Source organism: Canis lupus, chromosome 21 (assembly GCF_003254725.2).
Source record: "Canis lupus dingo isolate Sandy chromosome 21, ASM325472v2, whole genome shotgun sequence".
In the NCBI taxonomy this organism is placed as follows: Eukaryota; Metazoa; Chordata; class Mammalia; order Carnivora; family Canidae; genus Canis; species Canis lupus.
In genome coordinates this window covers 24,401,048-24,424,034 of record NC_064263.1, presented here as the reverse complement: position 1 = coordinate 24,424,034, position 22,987 = coordinate 24,401,048, and the positions used below count along the sequence as shown (strand labels likewise).

The window sequence follows — 22,987 nt, the reverse complement described above, 5'->3', positions numbered from 1 at the left end:
AAAACTAAAAGGCAATCTGTTGAATGGAAGAAGAAAATTACAAATGACATACCTGCTAAAAAGTTAGTATCCAAAGTATACACAGAACTTACACAACTCAATACCCAAAAAACAAATACTTCAATTAAAAAATTGACAGAAGATATGAGCAGACATTTCTTCAAAGAAGATATCCAGATGGCCAGGAGAGACATGAAAAGATGTTTATTATGACTTACAAATGAAAATAACAATGAAGTATCACCTCACACTTGTCAGAATGGCTAAAATCAACAACACAAGAAACAACAGGTGGTGGTGAGGCTGTGGAGAAAAAGGAACCCTTATGCACTGTAGGTAGGAATGCAAACTGGTGCAGCCACTGTGGAAAAACAGTGTGGAGTTCCTCAAAAGTTTAAAACAGAACTCCCCTATGATTGAGGAATCGCATTACTTGGTATTTACCCAAAGAATACAAAATTACTAATTCAAAGGGATACAGTGCACTTCTATGTTTACAGTAGTACTATTTAAGATAGCCAAGATATGGAAGCAACACACATGTAGATTGACAGATGAATGGATAAAGAAGATGTGAATGAAATCTTGCCTTTTGCAATGACATGGATAGAGCTAGAGAGTATAATGCTAAGTGAAATAAGTCAGAGAAAGGCAAATACCAAAGGATTTCACTCATATGTGGAATTTAAGAAACAAAGCAAATGAGCGAAGGGAGAAAAAGAGAGAGAGAAACCAAGAAACAGACTCTTAACTATACAGAACAAACAGATGGCACCATGGCGGAGGGGAGGAAGGGGATGGGTTAAATAGGTGGTGGGGATTAAGGAGTGTACTTGTCATTATGAGCAGAGGGTAATATATGGAATTGTTGAATCACTATATTGTACACCAGAAACTAATATAACACTGTATGTTAAACTATGTAGAACTAAAATAAAAACTTTTAAAGAAAGATGTGGTATATATACACAATGGAATATTATTCAGCCATAAAAAGAATAAAATCTTCCCATTTGCAATGACATGGATGGGGCTAGAGAGTCTAATGCTAAACAAAATAAGTCAGAGAAAGACAAATATATGATTTCACTCATACGTGGAATTTAAGATACAAAATAAATGAGCAAAGGAAAAAAAAGAGAAGAAGATAAATCAAGAAACAAACTCTTAATTATAGAGAACAGACTGATGGTCACCAGAGGGGAGGTTGATGGAGAGATGGGTGAAATAGGTGATGGGGATTAAGGACTGCACTTGTGATAAGCACACGGTGATATATGCAAGTGTTGAGTCACTATATTATACATCTGAACCTAATAATATACTGTATGTTAAAAAGCTAGCCTCATGATCCATGGCACCAATTCGCTTCTCCAGCCTTCAGTTTTTCAATCAGCAAAATGAGTAAATTGGGCCTACAAAAATCCTCCTGAATCTAAGAATGCATAATTCAGTACTGTGTCTATATAAGGGATAGAAAAGAGGAGGAGGAATACAATACAATTGCCTATATCCCAATTCATTCCACTTGAGCCTATTAAAACACATACACATCATTTAGGAAAAAAAGTGAAATGTTGTTAACATGCCATAAATACAGTAGAAAAGGCATGGTTCAGGAGATCCAGGGTCTAGTCCCAGGTCTTCCACTATAGGAACTGCCACTAGTGGACATATATCAGGGACCAGGCATTAGATTTCAAGATAATAAAAGCTACTCTTTATTGAGTATCCACTGTGTCAGATATACTCTTAGTGCTTCATATATATCACTTCATTTAATTTTCCTGATAACTGGAATAATCTCTATTTTACAGATGATAAAAGGGAAACTCAGAGACCTGCCCAAATTACTATAGCTACCACATTGTACAAATAAGTGACATAAGTGAGAAGCCCTACATACCAAGTTGTACAGGCTTTTCTCTGGAAGGCGCATAGAAAATACCTATTAGAGTACTGCTCAAATTTTAATTCACAATTAAATTTGGGAGATGTGTGGTGTAATTCTGGAAACTAGATTACACAATCCTAGGGAGGAGGATGTGCAAGAGAAGAAAAGCTGACATTTACTGAGTGCCTACTCTGTGTCCAGTACCTTATACATCTGATTTCATCAACTCTTACTTGGTAGACTTGTTAGGATTAACTATCTCCATTCATAACATAAGAAAACTGAGGCTCAGAAAGGTCAAGGTCACTGAGATAGCATTAAGTAGGACAGGACCATTATATCCAGATGCCTTGGTGGCTGTCCTCTATCTTTATTCCTTCCGCAGTAAGAGAGGAGGGCACAGTAAAAAAGAATAGGGGAATCTGGATTTCCACTGCTGCTACTCACTAGTTGTGTGGTTTTGGCAAATCACTTAAACTCTGTGAGCCAAAGTTTCCTCATCTGTAAAACAAAAATAGTAAGATCTTGTATCCCACCAAGCAGGGTTATAATGAGGCTCACATAATACCTGAGAAAATATTTCACAAAATGCTACATAATGTAATGGGTATCATCATATTTATTATTTGTAGCACCACCACTATTATCATCATCTTTCCTGGAGTAAGATGACAGTCCAAAGCTTTGAGTTACTTTACTTTGTTAAGAGACTTTTGAAATGATTAGGAAATGACTTCTGGCGTACCTGGGAGAATTCAAAAGTATTTGTTAGGGGTCATATTTTCTTCTGCATATCTTACAGGGGAGCCATGCAAGATGATCTCTTGTAGGAAAGTAAATGAGAAGGGGTAGAATTAGAAAGTGATAATCCAGGATCCTTACCAGATCTCTTGACCAGCAGCTCTTTTGTTGGAACCTTTACTACTCCAAGCAGATAATCTCTGAATGACCGAATACTCGTTATATCACTGGCTGAAAAATCAAACAAAATAGAGAAATTAATTAGGGCTTTACTGACCAAAGGGCTAAAAATTTCAACATGTATTTTCTAGAGTTATACCACTCAAAACAGAGCCCCTTTTAATTCTGATTGTGAGTCATCTGGTGCTCACCTGACTTGGTATCTTCATGATAAATAGCAAAAGTGACCTCTGCAAATTCCAACAGTTCTGCCAGGAAACACGCCTCTCCACTGCAATGCTGAGTCACCAAGTTACATGGAAACTCAACGTGATGGGAGAACTCAGGGCAGAAGGAACAGGCTACAGGGCGGGTTCGGCGCTGCTCTCCTTTGGGCAGGAAGGAGAGATGAGTGGTGACAAAGGAATTGACCCCAACTGTGGCACTGAACTGTAGAGCGGGTTCCTGCTCAGCCAAAGCCCTGTTAGGGGAGAAGGTAGGGAAGGCAGTATCAGAAGTCAGCTGGATTGCCTAGGGTACGGGAAGACAACATTCACCTGTTTACCAGAGTGCCACTCCAAGGACACTCCAATTGTGCTGTCAATGACCTTCAGCCAAAGACTACCAGGGAGCAATGGTAGTTGAACAAGTTGGTTTTACTGTTCATTATGATGAGAAAGAACATACACCAAGGGAAATCATGGGGAATTTTTGTACAAAGGTATCAGAAAGGACTTATACAGCACTAGATTCATGTTAGCAAACTTTGTTGAAGAAGTGGGGCTTTGGCGTTGGGCTCCCGGCATGGAGCCTGCTTTTCCCTCCTCCTGTGTCTCTGCCTCTCTCTGTCTCTCTCTCTCTGTCTATCATAAATAAATAAATAAATAAATAAATAAATAAATAAATAAATAAATAAATCTTTAAAAAAAAAAAAAAAAAAGAAGTGGGGCTTTGCTCTGGATTGCTGTTCTGATGAATCCTACCCAAAAGGAGGGAAGACTACAATAAGACTAAAGCTGTAATTGGTAAAGCAGCAGTGATCAGTCATTTTAGCCAGGATGAGGGGATGTTAGGTATTTTTGTGATTTTCATAATGACCTTGTTTTGGTTTGTTAACTAGACAAGATTACAGAGTAACTTTATTTTTGTCTCACTTCATCATGGTTGCAAAGCAGCTTTGTCTGATGTTGGTGTTCTGTGAGATTGTTTGTGCTCAGCATGAAAACATCAAGCCCAGCTTCAAGTGTCAGACCAGTTCCCAGATGTCTTTGAGAGCTGTTTTTGTCTTGTTCAGTATAGACAGAATCTATCCATCTTTAACTGATACTCATAAAGAGTTGCCAATTCTCTCATGTATGAATATAATATGAGACAATTTCCCTTATCCCAACTTTCCCAAGAGAATAAAATTGACATTTAGACAAAGAGGTTGTCTCTTTTTATATACTTTTTTTTTTTTTTTTTTTTAAAGTAAGGTGTTGTACCCAACGTGGGGCTTGATCTCATGACTGTGAGATCAAGAGTCCTATGCTCTACCAATGAGCCATCCAGGCACGCCAAAGAGGTCACCTCTTTTTGAAGGATTTCCTGATAGCCCCAAAGGAGATTTAAAGGGTGTCTTCTTTATTTTACTTGGTATACATTAGTAGAGGGTAGTAATCTAGAGTTAACAGATCTGGGTTTTAATCTTGGCTCTATCATTTAATCAAATGTGTGACCTTGCACAAGTTACTCACACTCTTCCAAGTTTCATTGTCCTCTTGCTAAAATGAGGACAGCATAAGGATACAACAAATACTAAAGATGTATGTATAATTATATGCTTACTGCATTTTCATTTCTAACGAAATTAACCTAAAATCCTCATTAATAGATTAGTGTAATTCTACACAAAGCATAGTCTGAAATATATATTATGCACAGGAAAAATGAGAGGGAAATAAATCAAATGCCAGTAGTGGCTAAAAAACAAGGATAACAAGGAGCATTGTAAAAATTATAGTAGATAATGTATACAAATCTGTGGGTAATGAAAGGACTTTTTGTTTTTTACTTATTTTTAATTAAAAAAAATTTTTTTTAAAGATTTTATTTGTTTATTCATGAGAGACAGAGAGAGAGACAGAAAGAGAGAGAGAGGCAGATACCTAAGCGGAGAGAGAAGCAGGCTCCATGCAGGAGTCGGATGTGGGGCTCAATGCCGAGACTCTGGGATCATGCCCTGAGCCAAAGGCAGACATTCAACTGCTGAGCCACCCAGGCATCCCTAATTTTTATTTTTTTTTTAAATTTGAGACACAGAGAGAGCACAAGCAGAGGAAGTTGCAGAAGGAGAGGGAGAAGCAGGCTCCCTGCTCAGGAATTCGGGGCTGATCCTAGGATTCTAGGGTCATGATCTGAGCCAAAGGCTTACTCTTAACTGACTAAGCCACCCAGGCACCACTGAAAGGACTCTTAATTGGAAACTCTCAGAGATGGCAGTGAAGGAAAGAAAGGTTTGGACCCAAAAGCCAGCCTTAATTCATTCACTCAATAATTATTTCTTGAGCATCTACTCTGTGTATCATGCCCTGGGCTCAGAGCTAGATACAAAAAGCAGCAAAATAATTATATTTACCCTCGTGGGACTTAAAAAGTAATGCAGCAGGGCCACTGCTGTCAATCAAGTGCCTATCTATATCTACATCTATACCTAGACTGTAATATCTCTTCCTTTGATCCAATTATCTCTTCACTAGTACTTCATCAGCAAATCAATGAACCCATGTATGTTCATAGAAGTTTCCACTCATTCTCAGTTAAACATCAGGTTAGTTAAAAGACTCAAGTGAATAAGAAAGAAGGAGTCTGCCTACATAGTATCAGGAAGACCACTGGCACTTAAGATGAGGGTTGGTATTTCTCTATCCCTCTCTCCTTTTTAAAAGATTCATTTATTTATTTTAGAGAGAGAGTGAGCACACGCAGATGGAGGGGAAGAGGGAAAGAATCTCAAAGAAGACTCCCTGCTAAGCAGACAGTCCTATGTGGGCCTTGATCCCAAGATCCTTAGATCATGACCTGGGCTGAAGTCAAGAGTCAGATGCTTAACCGACTGAGCCACCCAGGTGCCCTGGGAGTTGGTGTCTCTTGTAAAGAGAAGGCTGACTTCAGAGCACCTGCTCTCTGGATACCAAGAATTCCTTTCTTTAATAAGATGCAAAATAAAACTAATTTCTGATTTTACTATATTTTGCTGGCTAACAAAGGTAATGTTAATTATGGAACAAATCACTTGTATATTAGTAGTTTATAAAGTGACTTCATAACTGTTAATCTTATACTGATCCTTATAAAATCAGGAGAGGTGTTCATAATTTCCATTTTTGGGATGAAGAAACTTAGACCCAGAGATGTAAAGAAACTAGCCCAAGATAACGCACAGCTAGTGTTAGATGCAGGTGGGACCAGAAGCCAAGGGATCCAATTTCTAGTGAAATTCTGTTTCCGTTATACCTTGTTTGTCTCATATTCTGTAGGACTTTCCCAACCAGGGGAATATAGTGTCAGAACTGGCCTGGCTTCTTACCCTTCCTTCTTGCAATGGTAACACAGACCAAATGCAGGGCTTACAACAAACTGCCTGCCATCTGATCTGACCTACTCCATGATCCACAGAGAGAGTAACTAGTGAGTTTCTTATCTATGATGCAGTGTCTTAGACATCTTCTGAGTATCTAAATGCCAAGTCCGTCTCTGACAATTAAGTAGTGGTTAATTTAACACCATATTTGCAGATTCTGACCTTGGCTGGGTCTTACACAGAACAAGTACTTCACAGACACAAGTTTCATGCCTCTGTGCATTTGCACCTGTTCTTCCCTTTGAATAGTTTTCAGTTCTCCTGGGCATTTTGATAACTTACTCTTCTTTCAAGACTGAGATTAAGAAGAGCTCTGAGTGCCAAGTTGAGCAGATTAGAGCTTATCCTGTGAACCAACAGTCCCTAAAGTAGAGTGTGTACGGTTAACTTAAGGGGCATCGGAAGAAAATATTAAAACTTCTTTATTTGTTATCTCATATGTTAAAGTTCTATATATGCTTGTTATTTTATAGTATATTTAATAATAATACATGAAAATGATTTACACATGAATAAGTACAGTTATTTAGAAGATATGCTAAACTTTTATTTTTCTGTTAATAGGAATGCACAATTAAAATTAGACCAGTTACTGACAATGGGAAACCATCAAAAGTATTTTTCTTTTTAAAGATTTTATTTATTTATTCATGGGAGACACACAGAGGCAGAGATCAGAGGGAGAAGCAAGCAGGCTCCCTGCGGGGTGCCTGATGTGGGACTCGATCCTAAGACCCTAGGATCACACTCTGAGCCAAAGGCAGATGCTCAAAAGTTTTAATGTGAAGGAAGAACATGATTAAAAAACTGCCCTGGTATCACTTACACCAAAATGTTCTCGAGTAATTACTGTAAGTCTATTTGGAGAATTTAGTGACAAAAATATTAACCAAGCTGAGCATTTTACCAATTGCTTCAATGTCAGATCTCACATGGCAGTAATTCAGTTCATTATTGACTGTGAAGTTAAAGGCAAATGATATGACTCAAAGTTACAAGGGAAAAAGTTATTGACTGCTTCTTTCCTGAACCTGTGTCCAAAGTGAACTAGTCTACAGTAGAAGCATGACTTAGTTCTCTTTCTTACTGGCCACCTGATATGTGCTAGAACTATGCTATGCAGTGGTAGGGGGCAGAGAGGAGTTCAGATAGTGACTAGAGGAACTCACAGCCAAGTGGGGGAAACTCATGTATGCAAATCACTGAAACTGAGTAATATGGGTTACAACCAAGGTGGTAAAAAACAAAGGACAGGGGTGCCTGGGTGGCTCAGTCAATTGGGTGTCTGCCTTTGGCCCAGGCCATAATCCCAGGGTCCTGGGGTTGAGCCCCACATTGGACTCCCTGCTCAGCAGGAAGCCTGCATTTCTCCCTCTCCCTCAGCTCTTCCCCCTGCTTATGTTTGCTCTCTAAAATAAGTAAATAAAATCTTGGGATCCCTGGGTGGCGCAGCGGTTTGGCGCCTGCCTTTGGCCCAGGGCGCGATCCTGGAGACCCGGGATCGAATCCCACATCGGGCTCCCGGTGCATGGAGCCTGCTTCTCCCTCGGCCTGTGTCTCTGCCTCTCTCTCTCTCTCTCTCTCTCTGTGACTATCATAAATAAATAAAAATTGAAAAAAAAATTAAAAAAAAATAAAATCTTAAAAAAATTAGAAAGACAAAGGACAAAGTGCCACTTCCATCTACATGTAAGAAGAGATAAAGGAAGGCTGCAAAGAAGCTACCAAGCCAAAAGAAAACAGGAGTGTGTTTAGTGGACAAGAAGAATATTCAAGGTAGAGAGAAGTATGAACAAAGGCCTGAAGGAGATAAAAGAGAGCCATGCTGTTTATATACAGTAACAGTGTTCAGGCAGAAAAAACAGCAAGACAAATTACCTGAGGGGGAAATGGGCTTGGTGTGTTCAGAAGCAATAAGGCCAGTGGTTGAAGTAGAGTAAGCAGAGGGGAGATGAGCAGGAGAAGATAAAGTAATAAATATAATAAGGAGCCAGATCATGTGGGGTCTCATAGCCATTTCTAGTAGTTTGACTTTTACTTTGAATGAGATGAAAAGTCACTGATGGGTTTTAAGTAAAGGTGTGTCAAGGTCTGCCTTATGTTTTCATAGGCTCACTGGTTTCCGTGTTGAGAACAGATCGAAGGGGTAGAAGCTAGAAAAATGAGAGGTGAAGTAGTAAAGTTTGCTACTCACACTTACTCTTACATGCTTTCTTAAGAGAAACCTTAATGAACTGGAAACTGTACACAAGGAAGTTTTACATAGCCGAGCCTCATATACTATGTGGATTATAATGGAAAAAGATGAGGATTGCTTTTCAGAGGTGGACTTACTTGGCTGCTGCTTGCAGACCACAGGCTCTGATAATCTGGACTGAGATAGAGACAGCTCGGGCAGCAAGAACTCCCTCTGCTGTCCTGGGAGTACGCCTGTACCTTAGGCCCACATCCAGTAAACCTAAAGGATGAGGGGAAAAAGAAAAAGATAAAAAGATTAGTTGGAACAGTTTCTGTTGTATCAAATCCCAAGTCCTGGTCAAAAGGAAGAGGATAAACACTACAATCCTAATGAACAAGTGACATTAGCAGTGAGATAAAATGTCCATGGCCAGAATCACTTTGTATTATTGTACTTTATGATGAATAAAGGCAGAACAAAAGTTACTATTTTCACTTTACATCCAATAAACTATGGCTCAGAGACTGAAATGCTTGCCAAAATCACACAACTATCAGAGGCAGAACTTAATTTCAGATTTTTTAAACTCCCAGTTATTTTTTTTTTAAGATTTTAAATTCATTTGAGAGAGAGAGAGAGAGAGAATGGGGGGTGGGTAGTGGGAGAGGCAAAGGGAGAAGGAGAAGCAGACTCCCTACTAAGCAGGAAGCTCAACACAGGGCTCAATCCTAGGACCTAGAGATCATGACCTGAGCCAAAAACAGACACTTAGCCAACTGAGACACCCAAGTGCCCCTAAACTCTCAGTTATTTTTATAGAATTGAGATGGATTCCACTTTTCTTCTTTTTTAAACTTTTAAAAGGTTTTCACACTTACATTTCTATTATCCTTTTACTACTACCACCCAAAACACCCTTTATATGCCCTTTATAAAAATTCTACCTTTCTATTATCATATTTCAGAGAAAGCTTTAAGAAATAACTGACAAGCTGATCAGTGACAGTCTGGAGGAATAACTTAATCTTAGTCATGGTAAAATAAAAACTTTTGCTTTGGCAGATACTCTCAAGCAAGCAAGTATAGTAACTTAACTTGGGAGGCCAAGTCTACATACCTGGAGGTCATCCTACTGAAACAATTAGGATGCAATTTAAAACTCCAAATTCTAATGAATCTCTTTCAACTTTAAATCTTAACCTCTTCCTTTCTTACAGTGAATTCTCAGTTCATGCTAATTGTATTCCACCAATCCCACATCTGCACATGTTGCCCCGGAATTATTAATAATTCTCTGAGCACACCTTACATAACACTTAGGACTTATGCTGTGAGGCTTCTTAAATGCTTGCTAAAGTTAAAGGTGAAATGAGACAAGCCACATTTATACAGACAGGCCATGGAAATATGAATTTTCTAAAATTGTAGACAAAATTTGCATATAACACACTCATTCATTTTTCTAAAAGAAGGTAGATCATAGTTTCCATTAGATTCTTTTTTTTCGTTTTCATTAGATTCTTAAAAAGGTAAGTCTCACAAAATATGAAGAGTCTGTATTTACAGAGAAAAGGGATATTTATGTATATGGAATTCGAAAGGGAGAGACAAAGCAGTCTTCAATTACCTGATGACTGGTTTCTCAGTTCTTTCCTATTTTCAAGCCTGGGGGTTAAAGGGAGATTAAAGGTCTGTATTCCCACATCCTCACGGTGCTGCATGGTTACCATGGCACAGATCCTTGATAATAGCAAGGTTCCTCTGGCAACCATCTGGTCTCTCACGTTGGGATAATAGTATCTGTAAGCCACAAAAGCACAAGCTGTGAGTTAGAAGAATTAGGTGGAAAAACGATTCAGTTTGCCCAAGGGATCAGCTTTTGGTATTGAGTTATCCTTGAAGCCTGGTCTGTCTGTATTTGTGGTATACAGCTGTGGTCGTGTCTGGCTGGATTTATTGCCCATCATGTGGAGGAGGAACTCCATAAATTATACTCTGTGTTCAGAACAAAGCCCCGCTCCCTACAAACTGGTTATCTGCATCTGACTTGGACTTCTGGGAGTAGCCACTTTTGAGAGCATTCACCCTGTAGCAGCAAAAGTGGTTCTAAGTGGAGCAGTCCCAATCTCTTCTATGGCTTAAGGCCTAAGTCCCTCAAATTTAAAGGATCAGTTAGTACCTACCATACTTCTTTTGACATTCCTAAGAATGCCAAAACATTCCATTCTTTTATCAGTTTTAAATCAAACCTAAATTCATCTGACTTTTTAGGAAAAATTTCTGGCAAGTGAATGGTACTCTTCCCTAGTTCTGTTCTGGATGCTCTATCTTCTTTTATATCTATACTTTGTCATTTTTGTTGGTTTCTTGGGAGTAGGGATGTAAAGGAGGCTGAGCATCTGTATTCATGTAAAGTCTGTGACATGAGTGGATCTATATTTTATGAAGGCTACTCTTTTGGTGTTGGGAAGAATGGATTATAAGAAGTAAGTCTAGAGGTGGGGAGACCAGTCAGGAGGCTTCATTAATTTAGCCATGATATGATAAGGGTCTGAACCAAATAAGGCAGTAATAGGAGAAAACAGGTAGACAGAAATATTTAAGAGCAGTAGGAAGTAAAACTGATAGAATTTCACTTCCAAATGTAACAAGTGGTTAGAAGCATGAGATACAACTGTTCCTAAGAGCCTAATAATTAAGCAGATTTCAGTAAAATCTGGAGAAGAGTCACTAACAAACCAGATGATATAAAATAAGTAGTAGGGATTGCTTCACTTCCTTACAATTCAACCTAAGCTATCAAAGGAAGCATGCTCTGTGATTCTGTACTTCCTTCCTAGGTACAAAATTGGTTTCATATTATACCTGCACCAGATTTCAAACTGGACTCCACCTCCAGGCACAAGCCCCTGTGCAGAGAAGGCACTCAGTAGAAGCCTTTGCACTGGAACTTCAGCTGGCAACAGAAGAGAGTGATGGTGTTCACTATTAAAGATGGGATCTGGAACACAGAGTGTGGTTGCAGATCTGAAAGGCTTCAGAGAGACTCCTTTGGAAAAGAAAAGCAATTCAGTATAATCCAACACAACATCTAGTGTTTTATATGTAGTAAGACAGTATGTTAACATCCAGTATTATTATATTTTATCCTCATAATACTCCTGTGAGGAAAACAAAGCAACTATTATTACTCCTACTTAACAGACAGAATATGGACATATTGAGGTTACATAGTGAACCCAAAGGTCTTAGAGGTAGTAGGTCATGGACCTGGAACCAGAATCTTTATCTTCTATGTTATTTCTACAAAAGTCCATTTCCCTAGTAGCTATGGTCCCCAAAATTTTCATGATAATGCAGAAGAAAGAGATCCCTTTGTTGTCGGACAATATTTAAGGGTTGCAGTTTCTCTACATCTTCATCAACACCTCTTGGTCTATGCTTTGTTTTTGGTTTTCTTAATTATTGCCATCTAGGTGTATCTTGTGAAGCTTTTGGTTTTCATTCCCCAAATGACTAATGATGCTGAGTATCTTTTCACATGCTTACTGGCCTTTGTAGATCTTAGGAGAAATGTCTATTCAGATCTTCTGAATATTTTTTAATTAGACTTTTTAAATTATTATTTGTAAGAGTTTTTTAGGAGCACCTGGGTGCCTTAGTCGGTTACGTGTCTGCCTTCAGCTCAGGTCTTGATCCCAGAGTCCTGGGATTGAGCCCCACATCAGGCTCCCTGCTCACTGGGGAGTCTGCTTCTCCCTCTGCCTTTTACTCCACTCATGCTCACTCTCTCAAATAAATAAAATCTTTTTTAAAAAATATTTTAAAAAATATATTCTGGATGTAAGTCCCTTATCTGAACCCCCAAAATCAATAATGGCAGCACTTTTGCAGTTATTTGTGGACATGCTCAGAATGGCAAAAAAATTGAGTCACTTGACTTCATTGTTCCAAGCTTAGCTTAAACAAAGTGACACTCTGCTTTCCTGTTTTAGCTCTCACAGATGATCAGATGATGGAGATGGTAGAGGCTAGTGTGGTGTAATGCAAGAATACCTGGCTCTGGGGTCAGCTGGATGGGGTCTGAACATGAACCTTGTTATTGTCACTGGGGCAGCCTCAGTCACTTAACATTTCTGAAACTCATTCTCTCTTTTGTAAAATAAAGAAAATAGAATCTACTAGAATAAGTTGTTTTAGGATTTACAATTATGATCTATGTGAGATATATATGTACATATTTCCCCTAAGAGCAATGGTTCAGTATTCCCTAACTCAGTGTTCCTAACGCTATGTTATGTAGAATATAACTGCTGTGAGTAATGAGGATCAACTGTATGTGCATAGATAAAAGTGAGGAGGTATGTAAATGATATAAGATGGGGCAAAATATAACTTGTGGATCTAGGTAAAAGGTATATTGAAGTTCTTTGTGATATTTTTGTTAAATTTTCTATAAATTTGAAATCCTATCAAAACACTTATAATCCTTATAAGTTACAAGACATAACTTATAAGAAAAGAAAAATAAAAACTTAGCCCATTTCCTCTACTACTCAGGATAAGACTAGAAACATTTAGGAACACAAAATTCACTCAGGAAAAAAAAATTCTAAGTACAGCCAATGAAAGAACCATACAAAAATGAGAAACTCTAACCTCCCAAACCTACCGTTTTCAGGGAACTCAGGTCCTTTTAGCACACTGGATTGGGAGTCTTGAACTGGAAAGTAGTACTGGACATAACAATCTGCTTCTCCCCAGACTGTTGCCTGAAGAGGGGCTAGCCCTTTAATTTTCTCTACGCGGAGCTCAAAGTGATGTTCCATCAATCCATTTCTTTGGTCTTCAGCCTATTGAATGAAATAGAGATACTGGTGAGCTTTAAAGAAAAACTTTCTTGGAATATTCCTGCTTCTCTATGAAATATGTGCTTAGATGAAAAAATGGGCATAATTAGTTGACACTAAAACAGATACTTAATTTTCATTGTATATAAATCTAACAACTGCTCATTGTAATTAGATCAAAGTGGATTTACTCTAGACTGTGAGACTAGGTCAATATTAGGAAATCCATAAGTGTAATATAGTTCATTAATGGAACAAAGGAAAAAACATGACAATCTCGATAAATGCTAAAAAGGTATTTGATTCAACACTGTCTCCTGATTCTTAGTACACTAAGAATAGAATACGTCAAGAATAGCTTAATAGAATAAAGAATATATATATATATATATATATATGAAGCAAAGAGGTATTAATATGCTAATTTTTTAAAAAATATTTTATTTATTTTAGATAGAGAGAGAGAGGGAGGGAGGGAGAGACAGACAGATAGTGTAAGTATGAGCCAGGGGAGTGGGAGAAGCACACTTCCCACTGAGCTCGATCCCAGGACCTTGGGATTATGACCTGAGCCAAAGGCAGATGCTTAACCGACTGAGCCACCCAGATGCCCCCATACTAATTTTTTTTAAGTAGGCTCTATGTCCAACGTAGGGCTCAAACTCATGACCCTGAGATCAAGAGTCACATAATCTGCTGATTGAGCCAGCCAGGCACCCCAATTTACTTACTATTTTTAATGAAGTTGGGAATAACACTGAGACTATTCATTAATGATAAAGACTAGTCAGGGAGGTTGTGAACATACCATTACTGGTTACCTATACTAATAACAATTTAATGTTTTTATTATTTACTCTAGCCAGGCACTATACAAACCCCTTCACTTGTAGTAGCTAATGTAACATGTATAGCTAACAACAGTGGAACCTGGGTTTGAATTCAGGTAGTCTGACTCCAGAGCCAAGGCTCTTTATCTCTACTCTATACAGCTTCAACAGATACTAGACAACTGATATTTGAGAATATTCAAAGAGGGAATTCAGGATTCAGATAGGGGTCAAATTGTATGATTTATTTATAACAAATCTATTCCATGAATTTGGAATAGAAATCGCATAAGGTCTTTGCTTTGTATTCTAAAAACATATCAGCAATATCTGTTCCAAAATCTTCTTTAGGAAAACAGATAACTTTCAGTTCAATTCCCCAGAGAAGAAAAATATGAGTAAAAAACCTCATAATCTCACCAGCTGTTTAATTTGGCCATACAGTATTAGAGTAATTTAATAATTTAGTTCTGCAGATGCTAAAATAGAGAGACATGAATACAGGAAGAAAAACAATTGTCTTTATAGATATCTAATCTTTCAAAGAGTTTTTATGCTCATAGTAACATTTTCTAACTTTTAGTATGGAATTTAACAAAATCTGAGTTTACACTGCAATGTGAAGGCCATATAACACTTAAATAGACTTGAGAATATTATAGGTAAGTTTTCTTTGTGCTTTTATGTCATTTTTAAATTTAAAAAGCTATGCTTATTTATTAATAAACACTAGTATCTAATAGAAACAGTAGAGAAGAGTTTGGAGTTCATAACATACAAATAAACAAAAACCTACACATCGACATTTTCCTAATCTTTCTCTGTTAGAGACAACACATTTGTCATTCAGGTTCAGATTTAAAAAAATAACATACTTAAATCTGTCTCCAGACTGAGATTTGGCTCTACGGATAAAGACACCAAAAGTAAGATACTACAGGACATGATACAATTGAATGAAGACTGGACTTTATGTTAGAAGGCTGGTGTCTAGGGGCACCTGGATGGCTCAGTAGGTTAAGTGTCTGACTTTTGATTTCAGCTCAGGTCATGATCTCAGTGTTGTAAGATAGAGCCCAGCATCAAGCTCCACACTCAGTGGGGTGTCTGCTTGAGACTCTTTCCCTCCCCCTCTGCTCTTCCCCCCTTGCACATGCTATCTCTCTGGCTCTCAAAAAAAGAAGAGAAAGCTTGTGTCTGAATTTTGATTCTCCCATTCTTAGCTATGTGACCCAGACAAATCACTTATGTGATTGACTGTGTTTCATCACCTAAAAAGTGAGTGACAATGATTCCCCCTCATGTAGTATTAGGGAAATCAACATGAAAAAGTATATGAATGTGCTTTCTCAATTATACAGCACTGTACAAAAAAATTACTTTTAAGAATTTACTGGTAGGAAAGCAAGGAACTTCACTACAACTTTCCAACATGGATTTGGTCAAGAAACAGAAAAAGATTTTGCAGGCTTATATTTGGGATCATTCTCAACCTCCTACCCCTATACTCCCCCCCCCCCCCAGATTATCTTTTTTTAAAATAAAGACTTTTTAAAAAATGCAGTCTTAGGTTCACCCCAATTTTTAAAAAGGCAATTAATTAAGTTAGTAAATTAGAGAATTAGGATGTGGTTGTCCAATTAGAGTTTCTTTATAAATTCAAAAAGCTCAGAAGGACAGAAATATATTTAAACCATAAAAAATAATTTCTTGGATCTACTGCATTGGAGTACAAATATGTTCTTTTTCACTGCTAAAATAAGGATCTTGGGCAATGGTTTCATTAAAATGTGCAAGATAAAATGAGATTATGAAACTTAAAATTTGCTAATAGATCTTAAGTGTTCTCATCACACACAAAAAGGTAACTAGGTAAAGTGACTGATGTGACTGATATGTTAATTGGCTTCATTGTGGTGATCCTTTCAAAATGTTATGTATATTTAAAGCATCATGTTGTGCACCTTAAATGAGATTATGTTTTTGTAAACAATCAAGTGTTTAGTTAGTACCATAGTAACAGATGCTACAGATGGATGGTCCAGAAAATGTGCTGGCCTAGGGCTGAAGGGAGGAAGTTTTCCTTCTTCATTTTTTAATCTTTGTAGTGCCATTATCTGATCTGAAGAACCCATGGCTAAAAAGACACGAAGACTTCCATTTTGGTGGCCTGAGAACACATCAACCACAGGCATGTAGCTGTCAACAGCAACAACTGGGTACTGAGCATCAAGCAGCAGGCGAGAAATTTTGGGATCTCTAGGGGGAGAGAAATTTCAAATGAGCAAATAACAACCATCAATCATGTCACAGAGTTGCTATTGCATTTCCTACTTGGCTTATTTTCTCATTTGTTAAAAATGGGTCTACAACTAGAAAACACTGGTTTGAAAAAAACACATGATTCTGCCGTAACTCATCAAATAAAAATTACCAGGCAGGTAAGTTCCAAATGTAGCAATTTGAAAGCAGAGAAAGTGTCTGATTTATGTCTGTTATCACCATGACCCCAAGTCCAGCATCTGGGACTGAGCACAATCTTAGTAAAGCCTTGCTGAGTTGCATTACTTTACGGGAAGGCAGTGTGGTCAACTTGAAAAAGTATGGACTTCAGAATCTGGTAGATAAGATTGGGATAATGTTGCCAATAATATTCCATTTATAATCCTTCTAACACTGAAAAAGTTGATACTATCCACTATTAATAGAGGAGAAAAAGTCCAAATGCTCTTCATTATATCATGCTGAATCTTAGCTCTGCCACTTACTTGCTGAATGACTCTAAGTAATCAACTTAACCTTTCTGTTTCCTCTTCTATAAAATGTAGGTAATAAAACTTCCATCAAAGGGCTGCTGTTCGGACTTGCTGAGATAACAAATCTAAAATACAAACTATAATACTTAGCATATAAAAGTGCTCAGTAACTGGTAGCTACTATTGTTTTTATGCTCTTTCAGCAAAGAATGGGGTCTAATGAAATGAGAAGGGAAGGGAAATACCAGACGGGACCTTAATATCACAACTAAAAATGAAGAAAAAGCCAAAGCCTACAACTGACAGGGGCATGATTCCAGCAGTACTCCTTAGTCTGACCACGCTTTCCAATGTTACTATCTTAAGAATATCACTGTTCACAGAAGGCTTATTTATTTTCTCACTAGAATGTCACAATTGTGCCATAAGTGAGACAGGGGGTCTGTCATCACCTTCATTTTACAGATGATGAACAGAAAGCCAGAAAGGCTGACTTTAGCAAGTTAAAGGATAAGTTTCCTTATTTGTAAAAAGAGGATAATGATAATATTTCCTGGGGTTATAGAAAGGCTCATGTGAAACAGGGCCCACAAATTTGAGGGGCTCTCTGCAAAATGTAAAATACAGCATTTAAAACACAGAGCCATAAGAAGGCTTTTAGGGAAGAAGTCAGTGCTAAAATAATTAAATATCAGTACTTTGAACCAAAACAAAAAATGAACAGTCTGCAGTGAGGACAGAAATAACCTTCAGATAAATCGATACCCCACTGGCAAATAGCTGGAGCGAACAGTACTGTTTTTGTGACAGAGAACTAAACCATTAGTTTTGTGCAGTGATAAACTTTGGCAGTAGAGCTTCTTGGTGAAGCAGTAGAACTCTCTGGGTTCTAATCCTGGTTTTACTACTTATAATATATATAACAAGTTATCTAAATCCTCTGTGCCTTTGTTAACTCATCTGTAAAACAGGGGAAATAAAAGTTACCTGCCTTAGAAAACTGTTGTAAGGATTAAATGACTTGATGTATGTAAGTTTCTTAGCATAGGGCCTGAAATATCTCTATCTGTACAATATCTGTAAAACTGTTTTAAAATAGGAGAAAAAAGCAGCAACTGTGGTGAAATTGAGAAAAGTCCTCCAAGGTATTATTGGGCTAGTGATTTTTTGCAAACTAAAAGAATTCCTCTTCAGTCCATACAAAGATAAAGGTGTAAAGTAAAGAATATTTCAAAAGATCCTATTTACTTGAATGACATGTAAAACTGATGGAGAGGGAGTTTCACCAGCCCGAGCAACTTGTCCTGTCCTGGGCTCCGCACCTTGTTCCAAGTTTCAATTACCATCACATTATTCTTCAGCCTTTCCAGGTATTTGGAAGACAGAGAGACAGGAATCACCTGGGGAGAGGAGCAATCAAAAACCAAAACCAAACAAAACCTCACACCTGAGAGAAAGGATTAATTTATGTCTTTATTCAACAAGTACTAACTGAATGCCTAATTTGAACTGAAAGCCATGTACAGTGCTAGAAGCTGAAACCATTAAAATAAAACCCACTCTGTATCCTCAAGACAAGCTAGTCTGGTTTAAGTAACCAACATATAAAGGCCAAATACAAAATGGTATGAGTTCTCTGATGAAAAGCTCATACAGACGGGGCTTTGAGGACACAGAGAAGTTTGTTAGACACGTCAGTCACTGTGCCTGCCCACCTCATCCCCTCATCCAAGCCTTTGTATGGCAAAATGACCCATTTGTAGACCCCTGATGAGATTTTTTTTCTGCCCCGCCCATCCCACAGAAGTTTTTGAAAGAAAGATGGCTACCGACTGGACAAGGGTTGAACACCTAATCAAAGAGCAGCCAATTCATTGACTGGATAGATATGGCCTAGTGCAAAAAGCTCTGCCCAATCGATGTCATGGTAAATAACAAGCCAACTGTTCACTTGAATTTTCAGTGCAAAATTATTCAAGAACTAGCCAGCCAGCTGGTAGCTGAAAGGGAAAGAGAAAGGACGCCTGGGTGGCTCAGTGGTTGAGCACCTGCCTTAGGCTCAGGGCATGATCCCAGAGTCCTGGGATCGAGTTCCGCATCGGGCTCCCCGCAGGGAGTCTGCTTCTCTCTCTGCCTATGTCTCTGCCTCTCTGGTCTCCCATGAGTAAATAAAAGCTTTAAGAAAAAAGAGAAAGGGAAACTCACAAAGAGAAGCAGAGATCTACAGCCAAGAGCAAGTCAGTTAAATTAATGGCAGAATCAAACACTCACAATTTGAAGGGACCAAAGCTGTAGTATAACTGCATCAGCAGAGGAGAGATAAGCCCCATGGTAAAACCAACAGAAAACATGAAAGGAAAATGAATGAAACCAGAAATGATGCATGGCAAGATGACAGGAAGATACCAGAAGAGCATAGAAACCTAAGCAGACCTACTTTTGTATCCATCTTGAAACTACAATTATATTAGGTACCCTGAGAACATTTCTGTTCTGTGAAACCAAAAAAAGTGAAATATAGTGACCTAATCTACAAATAGAGAGATTTCAGAGCAAGCTGCTGGCAGAAAGTAGCCCTAAATTCTGAAGGACAGGCAGAAGTCAACTCATATAAAAAGCTCTGCCTAATAGGAGTCCTGAAGGTTGAAAAGGAACACAAGGCAGAAGGAAAGCACATGTAAAGACACAGCGGTAGTAAAAGAGAATGTTTATGAAACTGTAAGTAGCGGAACACAGCTGGACTTCCTAGTGAGAAGGGAAGAGTGACAGGAGTTGAGACTGGAAAAGTACAGAGACAGTCAGTTCTTAAAGACTCTTGTAGTCCATACTAAATAAACATCTGGACTCTATCCTGAAGGCTCTGGGGAATAGCCGAAGTTTAAAGCAGCGGAGGAAAATACTCAGATTAGTGTTTTAGAAAGATCATTCCTGTTGGTACAAAAAGGAATAGACAGAGAAAGACCAGAAACAGACTAGACTAAAGGCTATCCAGAATGGGAAAGAGAGTCTGAATGAAAGCACTGGCAATTGAGTTGAGGTAAGATTTATTCTGGAGACAATTAAGTTTGCAGCATCTACTGGATTTGGTGAAAAATTATGTAATAAAGAGTCAAGGATATCTCTCAGGTTCTGCTTGGGTTTCTGAATAGATTACAATATGAATTAGGGCAGACAGGACGAGGTGGAGCATATTTGGAAGGAATAATAAATTCAGATTTGGACACACATGAATTCCTTTTTTCATTTAGACATCTTTACTGAATACCTCTGATATGCCAGGAAGTACATTAGGTGTCAAGTGTTAAGTGCTTTTGAGACATCTTGGGACAATGAGTAGCAGAGAGATCAGAAACCTGATTGGAAATGTTTGGATGGAGGTATGGATTTGGAAGTTATCTTCATAAAAATAATAGCTAAAGCTATGGGAATAGAAGTAGTGACCCTGGGAAAAGAGGGTTGGTTTGGAAGAGTGCCAAGGAGCAATGAACAGGAGCATCAATAATTAGAGGTAAGAGAAAGGGAGAAAGAAGTGCTGGGTTACCACTCTTTTCCTATTGGCCAAGAGACTGAAAAAGAACAGCTGTTGATTTAGGAAGAAAATAAAAGTAGAGTTACAAAAATCAAGAAAGGAAACAATCTAAGCAATAGCATCAAATCCTACAGAGAAATCAAGTAAGGTAAGTACTGAAATAAGTAGAGGAATAAAAGAGAGAAAAAATTTTTTAAAAGTGTTGGAGATACAGAAAAGAAAGGGGAAATTTAGTTCTAGAGGAAGCAAAATAGAATTCAGAACTCAGGCAAAAGAGACAGTGGGAAACCATATCAACTGAGACAGAACACATGGAAATGAAGACATAAGTTTTAAAATGTTGACAATGTCTTTTCCTCTTCCTATCCCACAATGGGAATGGATGTGCATGGTAGATAAATTACAAAGGTCTCTTCCAGTCTGAACATCCTAGGTTTCTACAAAAGAATGGAATTATGATTTGGGAAACATACTTGTCTCAGGCCCCCATATATCTTTAAAGGATATGGAAAGTTGATATGTACAAAGTTACCTGAAAAAAGTTAAAGACTGGTTGTGTTGTGCCCCATGCGATGACAGATCTGGTGACTTCCTCTGTGCTGAAAAGCTTGCAATTTAAATAAATGTTGCACGGTGGTTGTTTGTCAGATTCTCCAGTAATGAAATCTTTCCCATCTGGCACCATCAATAGCACATGCAACAGCAAAGCACTCTCCTTGGTTGACTCATTTGTCTGATTTGCTGAATTTTGAGAGGCTGGCACAGCCACGAAGGTCATTGAAGGATTTGGTGCAACAGGGTTTGGTGACTTTGGGTTGGGGAGCACCAAATTCTGCACTTTCTTTGCAGCTTCTTCATGAATTTGATCTATGTTCTCTGGATTTTTGGTACAGGTAACATATTGACCAGGTTCTGACAGTGTCTTATCTAGACTTGTAAGAGCACAAAGTTGGCTATGTTGGGTACTGCTATTTAATTTAGTATTCACACCAGTGAAATCCTTGTTATCTATAACAAGCTCTATGGTTACCTATAAAACACAAAAGGAAGAGAGTTAGCAAGAATGTCTTCTGAAGTCAGAATCAGAATTCTGGAGCTAGAGGCAAATCAGATTATTAGAAAATAATTAACTCATTCTCAAATACCATAATAGTAAGAACGCTAATAGACTATATATACATTACCTTATTAAGATTGAGAAAAGGTAGAGGATTTATCAATGATACAAGATGAGCATGGAACATCATCTTGTGCCAGAAAATAAGGAAAGGCTCAAAAAAAGGACGGAAACATATTGAAAGGATACAGAATTCAGTCAAAGGAGCTCATATTAGCCAAACCTGGGACAATTTGAGCATCAAAATGAATAATAGTGGGGATCTCCCTGGGTGGCTCAGTAGTTTAGTGCCTGCTTTCGGCCCAGGACACAATCCTGGAGTCTCGGAATCGAGTCCCACATTGAGCCTCCTGCATGGAGCCTGCTTCTCCCTCTGCCTGTGTCTCTGTCTCTCTCTCTGCCTCTCACTCTCTCTTTCTCTCTCTCTGTGTGTCTCTCATGAATAAATAAAATCTAAAAAAAAAAGAATAATGTAATGGATTATAACCTATTGAATAATGCAAAAATCCATGAGTCTATACCAACATAAATAAATATGGAAGAATGGGCAACTCTTCTATATAGTAGAATATGATTCTACTTGGAAGGGAAGAGTCAGAAAATCATCATCTTACAATCATTATAGTGATAAGTGATTTAGGTAAATCCCAATGGAGGACATTCTACAAAATAATAGGCCTTACTTTTAAAAAATATCAAAGTACTGAAAGACAAAGAAGGGTTGCAAAACTGTTCCAGACTCAAGGAGATTAGAGAGAGATGACAAATCTAATAGATAACCCTGGACTGGAAAGAAAAATCTATAAATGGACGTACTGTCACAATTGGTGAAATATGCATATGTACTACAGCCATTATCAATGTTAAGTTGATTTTTATACCAGTACAGTGTTGCATATGATAAAGTCCTTGTTCTTAGGAAATATAAGAACTTAGGGGGTGTGAAGAGGCATGATGTCTATAACATATTCTCAAATAGTTCAGAAAAAAATTGTGTGTGGGTGTGGGGGGCAGTGCAGAGGGAGACAAAGAAAAAAAGAGAAAGGGAGAGACAGGAGGTAGATAATTATAAAGCAAATGTGACAAATGTTAGTAATTGGTGAGTCTAGGTAAAGGGTATGTGAGTTCTTTGTACTATTTTTGCAGTTTTTCTCTAAGTTTGAAGTTATTAGAGATAAAAGGGACACACTGTTCCCTTCATTTAAAACCTACAGCAGAGTTCTCTCACTCTATTAAATATGGACAGCAAACTATCTAGAACAGTACTTCTCTCAACACAGCCAGGACAGAAAAATTTCTAGTTCATCAGT

At 38.0% G+C, this 22,987-nt stretch overlaps 1 protein-coding gene across 30 annotated transcripts in view; it reads right to left on the bottom strand.

The window, feature by feature from the left end:
- Positions 1 to 22,987, bottom strand: part of C2CD3 (C2 domain containing 3 centriole elongation regulator) — a 153,061-nt gene that overhangs the window by 71,399 nt on the left and 58,675 nt on the right. For all 30 annotated transcript variants that reach the window (XR_007404620.1, XR_007404624.1, XR_007404625.1 and 27 more), the window contains 9 exons: positions 21,093 to 21,590; positions 18,280 to 18,431; positions 16,288 to 16,534; positions 13,268 to 13,448; positions 11,461 to 11,644; positions 10,223 to 10,395; positions 8,751 to 8,874; positions 3,007 to 3,275; positions 2,777 to 2,866 (listed from right to left, as the gene is read on the bottom strand). Coding sequence is in view for 19 of the 30 variants with exons in the window: in XM_035703824.2 (XP_035559717.2) it covers positions 2,777 to 2,866; positions 3,007 to 3,275; positions 8,751 to 8,874; positions 10,223 to 10,395; positions 11,461 to 11,644; positions 13,268 to 13,448; positions 16,288 to 16,534; positions 18,280 to 18,431; positions 21,093 to 21,590 (1,918 nt within the window). In the remaining 11 variants the exon portion in view is untranslated. The remainder of the gene's footprint in view (positions 1 to 2,776; positions 2,867 to 3,006; positions 3,276 to 8,750; positions 8,875 to 10,222; positions 10,396 to 11,460; positions 11,645 to 13,267; positions 13,449 to 16,287; positions 16,535 to 18,279; positions 18,432 to 21,092; positions 21,591 to 22,987) is intronic.